Source organism: Mauremys mutica, chromosome 3 (assembly GCF_020497125.1).
Source record: "Mauremys mutica isolate MM-2020 ecotype Southern chromosome 3, ASM2049712v1, whole genome shotgun sequence".
Taxonomy (NCBI): Eukaryota; Metazoa; Chordata; order Testudines; family Geoemydidae; genus Mauremys; species Mauremys mutica.
This window is the reverse complement of record NC_059074.1, coordinates 212,026,393-212,036,838: the sequence shown is the minus strand read 5'-3', so window position 1 is coordinate 212,036,838 and position 10,446 is coordinate 212,026,393. Positions and strand designations below refer to the sequence as shown.

The 10,446-nt window shown below is 44.1% G+C and overlaps 1 protein-coding gene across 1 annotated transcript; it reads right to left on the bottom strand.

The window, feature by feature from the left end:
• Positions 1 to 532: 532 nt before the first annotated feature.
• LOC123366097 (centromere protein F-like) lies at positions 533 to 9,928 on the bottom strand. The gene is made up of 3 exons (XM_045009215.1): positions 9,764 to 9,928; positions 8,724 to 8,917; positions 533 to 1,320 (listed from the first exon to the last, which is right to left on the bottom strand). The coding sequence occupies exons 1-3, from the start codon at positions 9,834 to 9,836 to the stop codon at positions 1,117 to 1,119; spliced, it is 471 nt and encodes a 156-aa protein (XP_044865150.1). The 5' UTR covers positions 9,837 to 9,928; the 3' UTR covers positions 533 to 1,116.
• Between the last annotated feature and the right edge of the window lie 518 nt (positions 9,929 to 10,446).

The following is a 10,446-nucleotide window of genomic DNA, read 5'->3' as shown; positions in this document are numbered from 1 at the left end:
GCGCCACAGCGGGCAGCCCAAAGCCCTCTGACTCCCGGCCGCGGCTGAGATTTAAAGGGCTCTGGGCTCTCAGCCGCAGCGGGTAGCGCAGAGTCCTCTGACTCCCGGCCGCGGCTGGGATTTAAAGGGCTCTGGGCTCCCCGCCACAGCGGGCAGCGCAGATTCCTCTGACTCACAGCCGCGGCTGTGATTTTAAAGGCTCTGGGCTCCCCGGCAGCCCAGAGCAGGGGAGAAACCTAGCTCCAAATATTGCTGGAGCAGAGCCCCTGACTGTGAATATTCCTGGGGCTAAAGCCCCAGGAGCCCATATAAGTTGGCGCCCATACCTGAGCGACCTCTTTTCCGCTCACCTTGTCTGCCTGTGACTCCCCCAAGCCACGAGCACTTTCCACTTCTAGGAAGGTGAATAATGAGAAGCCGTCACACTCATCAGGGTGCCTAATAAGGGTTTCGGGGTCGGATTCCAAGGTATCCATCAATGGTCTGAAGGTGCTCGGGGTTAAAACAAAGTCCGAAGTTCTCATGGGGGTGGTAAAGGAGTCCACGTTTCCTCTCAGTAGCCTTTCCACAATTTCTTAAACAAGTGTCCTTGGTAAGAGATGGCCTCCTCTGCCCAGAGCTGGGACTTATGGGGCAATGGTGCTGCTCTCTGATTGGCAGAGGGCATTGGGAGGAGTTCTTAGAGGGGTCACACGACCCACTTCCAAACAGGTCACCCCACCCCAGAACTCACTCTGATTGGTCAAATCTCCTCTGAGGGAGGTCCTATCAGGGTGAACCCCATCCTGATTGGTAGAGGGAAGTAGGCGGAGTTCTTAGAGGGGTCACATGACCCACATCCAGATGGGTCACTCCACCCCAGAACTTGCCTTGATTGGTCAAATCTCCTCTCTGGGTGGTCCCCAGCGGCTGAAACCCTTCCTGAGTGGTAGAGGATGGTCACGTGACACACCTTGCTTCCGGTCATGTGGCATCTTGACCCTGGGAGTAATACCCCCCGGAGCGGGACTTCTGGTGACAGGTGGGTGGTGTTTAAGGGGTCAAGGGTCAGAGTTTAAGGGGTCAAGGGGTGCGGTCAGGGTTTGTTTCATGGTATACTACTTATACTACTCAGGTTTACTGTACCATACAGTTTTTGTCTTGTTCATTTTCATCAGGTAGTTTTTGTGTGCTCAAGGAACATCTGCCTTGGTGTGTGTGGAGATTCTCCCTTGAGTTCTCAGCAACAGCTTGTGTGTGTTGCTTCTTCATGCAACGAGGAGATCTTGATTCCATAGGTTCAATAGCTGTTTCCGTTTGGCACTGCTGAGTATCATCTACCTGCAATACAAACAAAAAAATTCTCATGCTTTAGTGGTATGGGAGAACCTTGTTAATCACCAGCAGGAAGTGAAAGACCCATTCCAAGCGACTGAATAATATGAATTAGCAGACACACGCTAAAAGCAAGAATCTTCAATGTTTATAGTTATCACTCTGAAAATACAACAGCGCTATGCAGAATGCTTTACAGCAACTACCTACTCCTCACCATGTTCAAGTTTAGAATGGACATTATCATCCATGCTTTACAAATCACAAGTCACATAATTTAACAAGGTATAGGCAACGCTAAGGAGTAGTACACAGGAGCTCCTTGTCTAGTCTCTTCTTGCTCAATCACTAATCTGCAGAACTGTATTTTGAGATATGTAATTTAAGTTTAATTACTGATATTTCATAATAATTTGTAAATGTCCTATAGTTTATTCTGTAAATATGATAGCACTTGAAAAAGTTGTTTAGTCCTGAAGCATTTATATGGGCCTGTCAAGGATATCTGGATAGCTCAGTGGTTTGAGCATTAGCCTCCTAAACCTAAGGTTGTGAGTTCAATCATTGAGGAGGTCACTTAGGGATCTGGGACAAAAATTAGTCCTGCTAGTGAAGACAGGGGGCTGGACTTGATGACCTTTCGAGGTCCCTTCCTCTTCTAGGAGATTGGTATATCTCCAATTATTACCTTACCTTATATCCTGTCCAGACGTATTATGAAATATTCAGGAGAATGTCATGTCATTCTAAATGTTTAACATAATCTTCACAATATGTTTGTTGTGATGGTCAACACTAGCTTTGTAAAACTGTTGAAAAATTTCACAATGTGTACACCTTTGGGGTTATCTCAAATTCCAGTCCCCGCCGCTATTACAATCGTCCTTGTCTCTCCTGCACTCCCCACCAAATTCTGACATGATTTTAGCATCAGTTAGCTAAAACTTTAGTAGTTATAAATGTATGCTTCATGACAATTGAAATCCTGAAGGCCAAAGCTTCTGATAGTCTAGGTAATTGGCCCCAATTCTCATCCCACTTACACTGATGTGGGTCCTGTGTGCGAGGTGAGCATCAGGGCTTATCCTTCTAGTGCCAATACTTATCAAAATAAAAGCTGTTAACATTTTGATGTCGAGTGGAAAAAGGGAAGACAGTCCTTACACTTCTGTCATTGTAATAGTAGCTTGAGAAATATAAGGCTAAATCTAAAAATCAATGATTTTTACCACTGAAAGCAGAGAATGTGGAAGCATTCCTTATTAGACCCAAGAGTTGTGGGGATAGTGTGCTGCCTCTCTAATTGTTCCTTCACTCTAACAGTGTTTTTCTAGCAATGGGCAAAATCTCAGATTGCAGACATGCAGTGACCAGTGTCTGGTTGAGGCTATCACAATACGAGCATTAAGACAACGTTCAGTACCAGAACTTCTAACGAAGGCGATCAATTTTCCTTCCAGTGTCCTCAATAATAAAAAGCAAAGGATAAAAATCAGATGAAGTTTGCATAAGGACTGAGAAAAGACTTCAGGGTCTGGCCCTAAAAATGAAAACTCTGGGAACAGAATAGCTCTTTAAACAATTTGTTGAAGTAGGATTGTTTTTGTAGAGATTGTTATTTAAAGAATGATCTTGTGTGTTGTTTAAATTGGCTAAGTTCACAGCAATGCAACAGTAAAAAACAAAATTGTTACCAACATATATTACTGGCAAAGCTAATAGGACCATTTATTATTAAGGGTACCTGACTCCTCCCATTACAAGAAGACCCTGTTTTCTGCTGCTACTAACTTTACAAACTTTAATTGCTTGGGCTGAAATTTTCAGGGGTGGGGGACAGAAGCAGAATTTCAGCCAAAATGGTTAAGCTATTCCCAAGATCTGGCAACTTTTCTTTGAAAAACTCCATGTGTTTGGGCGGGGATTTGTAATTTGGCAGGGAGTGGCCTTTGTGCAGAGAATGTGCTTTTTGCCATCCCCACGAAAACCTGCCCACATTTGGCCAAATTATAAGCCTTTGAAAAAAATCACAGTTCACAGATACTCAGAGAGAATTCTTAGACCAGTAGCAGCTAAAATCTCTGAAGATTTCGTCCTCGCTGAGTATACTTGAATCTCGCACAGCTCTTAGTGCTAACCAAACTGTGCATGAGCTATTCCCCCCAGAGTGACTGCACATGCACCATTTCCCCACAGCTCCTGGATGTGAAAACACGGCACACTGTGCCATCCCCGCAGAGCAATTGATATGCTCCAGCCCAGGCCTCTAATGATCAAAGCCAGAGTTTCCCTGCAACGCTTCTTCCCAGCTGCTTTGGTCCAGGCACCAGAACTGAGAGCAGGAACTTTTCTCTTAATAAACTCCCAATGATCCCTCCAAGCTGCTGTACAAGCACGCTGGTGGAGGAAGATACTGGACTCAAATGCAGAGGGGACAAAAGACAAATGGAGGGGCGGGGGCGGGAGGGGCAGACTGGGACAAGGAGTATGCCAAGATTGGGACTGGAATGGGGGTGCGGGGAGGGGGCCAAGGACAGGGAGCTGGTAGGCAATGCTAGGACTGGAAAACTATGAGAGAAGGCCGAGGAAGGGGGAAAGGAATGTAGAGGAGACACTGAGAGAAGACACAGAGCTAAGAGGAGGAGGAGGGAGTTTGCAGGGGGAATTTGCAGAGGAGACTAAGAGACTTAGGCAGAGGAATTGACGGGCTAGTGAAGGGAGTGGGTGGTGTTCTGCTGGTGTTCTGGTGCCTGTTGGGTTTGTTTTGCTGTAGGTGGTGGTGGTTTGCTTCAGTTTGTGTTTCCTGGATTTACAGGTTTTAGGTGGGAAGGCTATGACCCATACAGAGGCAGCAGTGAAAGACAGAATGAGGCTGACTGGATATGGAAGCTGCTGCATGTACATGATCCTGGAGAGGGTACCTGAAAAGAGTTTCGTCTGCCTGATGTGCTGACTGATAGAGCTGATGGAAGAAAAGGTCTGAGGACTGGAGATGCAGGTGGAAACTCTGGTCGAGTTTAGAAGGGGATTCGAGCGGATGATGGAGCAAAGACATGAGGAGGCTGAAGGGAAAAGCTCAGACTTGCAGATGGAAGCAGGACCAAAGAATTCTGAGGGGAGACTGCTGGGTGAGGAAAGTGGACGGTGGAAGCACGTGACTAAGAGAACCAGGCAGAGAAAAAGACGGGCCAGTGAAGGAGAAATAGAGCTCAGGAACAGGTTTGCAGAGTTGGAAAATGAAGAAGACGCTTAATGAAATTGAGGCTCAGGTGATCTTCAGTGGGATCCTGCCTGTTCCTAGAGAAGGGCAACAAAGGTATGAAAAGATTATGGCGATCAACAGATGGCTCAGGCAGTGGTGCTATGAGGAGGGCTTTGGGATGTACGGCCACTGGGAAGCATTCATGGACAGAGGACTGTTCCCATGGGATGGACTTCACCTGAGTAAGGAGGGAAATAGACTTCTAGGATGGAGGCTGGCACAACTGATTAAGAGAGCTTTAAACTAGGAATTTGGGGAAGATGGTTGGGAGATGTCCAGGTAATCTCCAAAATTCCCATAAAAGGGTAATCTCCCTTCTTAACATTGAGAGGGAAGAAAACAAAGAAAGAAAGGATACAGCCATGGGTCGGAGAATGGAAATAAGGAGGAAGGGTAGTGTAGATACCAGTCTAATAGGTGATACTGGGAGTAGAATGTCTGTGCCTAACCGGGTAAAGAATGTCAGTGAAGCCAAATGGCAAAAATTAAGATGTTTGTACACTAATGCGAGGAGCCTAGGTAACAAAATGGAGGAAGTAGAGCTACTGGTGCAGGAAGTGAAACCGGATATTATAGGGATAACAGAAACATGGTGGAATAGTAGTCATGACTGGAGTACAGGTATTGAAGGCTATGTGCTGTTTAGGAAAGACAGAAATTAAGGCAAAGGTGGTGGAGTAGCATTGTATAGCAATGATGAGGTTAACTGTAAAGAAATAAGAAGTCATGGAATGGATAAGACAGAGTCTATGTGGGCAAAAATCACAATGGGAAAGAAAGCTACTAGAACCTCCCCTGAGGTGCTTGGGGCTAGCTAGAGACCGCCGGGATCTGATTTGGATATGGATAGAGACCTCTTTCATGTTTTTAATGAAGTAAACATTAATGGGAATTGTGTGATTATGGGAGACTTTAACTTCCCAGATATAGACTGGAGGACAAGTGCTAGTAATAATAGTAGGGCTCAGATTTTTCTGGATGTGATAGCTGATGGATTCCTTTATCAAGTAGTTGAAGAACCAACAAGAGGGAATGCCATTTTAGATTTGGTTTGGGTAGTGAGAACCTCATAGAAGAAATGGTTGTAGGGGACAGCCTTGGTTCGAGTGATCGTGAGCTAACTCAGTTCAAGCTAGATGGAAGGATAAACAAAAATAGATCTGGGACTAGGGTTTTTTATTTCAAAAGGGCTATCTTTAAAGAATGAAGGAAATTCATTAGGGACGTGGATTGGACTGAAGAACTTGTGGATCTAAAGGTGGAGGAGGCCTGGAATTACTTCAAGTCAAAGTTGCAGAAACTATCAGAAGCCTGCATCCCAAGAAAGGGGAAAAAATTCATAGGCAGGAGTTAATGACCAAGCTGGATGAGCAAGCATCTCAGAGAGATGATTAAGAAAAAGCAGAAAGCCTACAAGGAGTGGAAGACGGGAGTGATCAGCAAGGAAAGCTACCTTATTGAGGTCAGAACATGTAGGAATAACGTTAGAAAGACAAAGGCCAAAAGCCATGTAGAGTTGGACCTTGCAAAGGGAATTAAAACCAATAGTAAAAGGTTCAATAGCCGTATAAATAAGAAAAACAAAGACAGAAGAAGTGGGACCGCTAAACACTGAGGATGAAGTGGAGGTTAAGGATAATCTAGGCATGGCCCAATATCTAAACAAATACTTTGCCTCTGTCTTTAATGAGGCTAATGAGGAGCTTAGGGATAATGGTAGGATGACAAATGGGAATGAGGATATGGAGGTAGATATTACCACATCCGAGGTAGAAGCCAAACTCAAACACCTTAATGGGACTAAATTGGAGGGCCCAGGTAATCTTCACCCAAGAATATTAAAGGAACTGGCACATGAAATTGCAAGCCCATTAGCAAGATTTTTTAATGAATCAGTAAACTCAGGGGTTCTACTGGACAACTGGAGAACTGCTAACATAGTTCCTATTTTTAAGAAAGGGAAAAAAAGTGATCCAAGTAACTATAGGCCTGTTAGTTTGTCGTCTGTAGTATGCAAGGTCTTGGAAAAAATTTTGAAGGAGAAAGTAATTAAGGACATTGAGATCAGTGGTAATTGGGACAAAATACGACATGGTTTTACAAAAGGTAGATCGTGCCAAACCAACCTGATCTCCTTCTTTGAGAAGGTAACCGATTTTTTAGACAAAGGAAAGGCAGTGGATCTAATTTACCTCGATTTCAGTAAGGCACTTGATACAGTTCCACAGGGGAAATTATTAGTTAAATTGGAAAAGATGGGGATCAAGATGAAAATTGAAAGGTGGATAAGGGACTGGTTAAAGGGGAGACTACAACAGGTCATACTGAAAGGTGAACTGTCAGGCTGGAAGGAGGTTACTAGTGGAGTTCCTCAGGGATCAGTTTTGGGACCAATCTTATTTAATCTTTTTATTACTGACCTTGGCACAAAAAGTGGGAGTGTGCTAATAAAGCTGGGAGGTATTGCTAACACAGAGAAGGACCGGGATATCACACAGGAAGATCTGGATGACCCTGTAAACTGGAGTAATAGTAACAGGATGAAATTTAACAGTGAAAAGTGCAAGGTCATGCATTTAGGGATTAAGAACAAGAATTTTGGTTACAAATTGGGGACGCATCATTTGGAAGTAACAGAGGAGGAGAAGGACCTTGGAGTATTGGTTGATCACAAGATGACTATGAGCCGCCAATGTGATATGGCCATGAAAAAAGCTAATGCGGTTTTAGGATGCATCAGGCGAGATATTTCCAGTAAAGATAAGGAGGGTTAGTACCGTTATACAAGGCACTGGTGAGATCTCATCTGGAATATTTTGTGCAGTTCTGGTCTCCCATGTTTAAGAAGGATGAATTCAAACTAGAACAGGTACAGAGAAGGGCTACTAGGATGATCCAAGAAATGGAAAACCTATCTTATGTAAGGAGACTCAAAGAGCTTAGCTTGTTTAGCCTAATCAAAAGAAGGCTGAGGGGAGATCTGATTGCTCTTTATAAATATATCAGAAGGATAAATATCAGTGAGGGAGAGGAATTATTTAAGCTTCGTACCAATGTGGACACAAGAACAAATGGATATAAACTGGACACTAGGACGTTTAGAGTTGAAATTAGACGAAGGTTTCTAACCATTAGAGGAGTGAAATTCTGGAACAGCCTTCCAAGGGGAGTAGCGGGGGTAAAAGACATATCTGGCTTCAAGACTAAGCTTGATAAGTTTATGGAGGGAACGGTATGATGGGATAGCCTAATTTTGGCAATTAATTTGGCAATTGACCTTTGATTATTAGCAGGTAAATATGCCCAGTGGTCTGTGATGGGATGTTAGATGGGGTGGGATCTGAGTTACTACAGAGAATTCTTTCCTGGGTGTCTGGCTGGTGAGTCTGGCCCACATGCTCTGGGTTCAGCTGATCACGATATTTGGGGTCAGGAAGGATTTTTCCTCCAGGGCAGATTGGCAGAGGCCCTGGAGGTTTTTCACCTTCCTCTGCAGCATGGGGCATGGGTCACTTGCTGGAGGATTCTCTCAGGTCTTTAAACCACGATATGAGGACTTCAGTAACTCAGACACAGGTTAGGGGTTTGTTACAGGAGTGGGTGGGTGACATTCTGTGGCCTGCGTTGTGCAGGTGGTCAGGTTAGATGATCATAATGGCCCCTTCTGACCTTAAAGTCTATGAGTCTAAGAGAACTGGGGCTGGCTGAGCAGGGAGATTGGGCCAAGGAGCCTTAATTCCAGCATATATGAATTTTTGAGTGCTTTTGCGTGTAATCCATATATGCACGCGCACCCCCCCCTGCTCTAGGCATCCAGGCCTTTCAAGGAATAATCAAATATTTGGGATGAGCATTAAAGTGGGAAGATTGACCTCATTCCCATTTACCAAGTTAATGAGCACTTGGCATGAGATCACAGATTTGATCATACCAACAATTTTAAGTTTACCATTATGCCCAGATCTTTGTTATGTGCCGAGCTTTATTCATTTTATTTACATTGATGACCTTGTCTTCACTATATTCATGGCAGATATAAAGGAGGTATGAATAACACGGCATATCTTCAAACTCACTTGGAGAGATAAATACATTATGTGGATTTCCCATGCCCTGCACATTCAGATACATTTTGACGATCAGTTACCTTTGGTGATTTGCTGCCACCAGCTGTCGCTTTAGAGATCTTGGCATTATTATATGACCTGCCTTTTGGTAAACGTTGGCCATATGGGGAGAAATTTTGGCTTTGAGCAGCAAGACGGGGACTGGTCTTTAGGTTTAGCGCTGTTCTGCGCAAAACACAGGGGTTGGTTTTCCCAGTGGGAATATCAGCAAAGCCTGAAAAATAAACAACAGCCATGAACCACAGTTGATTAAATTACTTTATTGTTCCAATCAATCTGATCTTGCTCAATTCAAGATGGAGATGACAACGGGTAATAATTTAAGAAAGTAAAATGGCATTTACTCACTGAATAACATAGAATGGGGGAATTATTAGGACTATCTTGCGTTCCTAGAATTTTATAGGTGAACTCAGGCAAGGGTGTGGATCTGTGCAACAGCAACTCTACTAAATGGCAAAAAGAGTTTTCCCCAAGCAAATGTTCTCTTTTTCCTTTAAAGGGACACCATTAACTGGAAAATCATTTCCATCTGAAAACGATGTCTCTTCTATTGTTCTACATAGAGCCGGCCAGAGGGAGACAATTCTGTTTTGTGACCCCTTTCGAGGTTTCAGAATTTGTTTTCATTCTAGATTGGAATGAAAAACATAAGCCTTTCAAATGCTTTCATAAAATGAAATTGAATCAAAAAACATCAGGCTTTCAATTTGGGGGCCTTCCTCCCTGCTCAGCAAAAACTTTGTCCGAATCAATACATCTCTGTAATACATCTCGGCTTTGACAATGCAGCACATTTCAATGAAAAAACATTTAGCTAAAAATGTTTAAGCAATAATTTCCCCCCGTCTTATCAACCAGAAGAAAAAGGTGTTTTATATTGGGAATGGCTGGGCCTAGAATCCCTCTCTTGCAACCTATACGAGGGCTGAATTTGGCCAATGATGTCCAAGTTTTTACAATGCTTCCAAGTCACACCTATGACAACACGATTATTTAGATAAGCGCGCGCACACTCTCCCCAGTGTGGACCGTTCTCCTCTAAAGAAGTAACAATTACCTTTTCTGACCACCTCCGGGAGTCCGTCTGGCTCATACTCTTGCTCCTTGTCCTGGGTCAATGAATGTGTCATCTCATCAACACCTGGCCAAAGGAAAGAGTCGTTACCTGTACAAAGAACTTTAAGGAGACTCTGGAAAGATGCGTTTAGAATGCAATGATCTCAGTCATTCATTTGTTAATGAAGTACATAAGATGTGTGCTTGTGCAACCACAGTCAACTATACCAGAGCTTCAGAAGCTAGACTGATTTATGAGGATCTGGCCCCTCATCTGAATCAAATGGAATAATGGAAGTTTTGAAAACATGTGTTCTAAATAAATGCATTAAGGTTAGAAACAGGATCATGATTAAGGCTGTTTTAGTCATGGGTATTTTTAGTAAAAGTCATGGACAGGTCACGGGCAATAAACAAAAAGTCAGGGCCCCGTGACCCCTCCATGACTTTTACTGAAAATACCTGGGACTAAATCTCACCGCCTGGGAGAGGGGACGCTCCTGAAGACTGCTGGGGAGTGGAGAGAGAGAGCAGGGCAATGCTGGTGCAGGGGGGAAGGGGTGGCTCAGGCCCCACCACCACTAGTCCCAGACTGCTGCACCAGGGACCGTGCCTGGGGCTGAATGAGCAACGGCCAGCGCGGCTGGCTCCTGGGCTTCCCCAGCTGCTGGGATCCTGGGATCA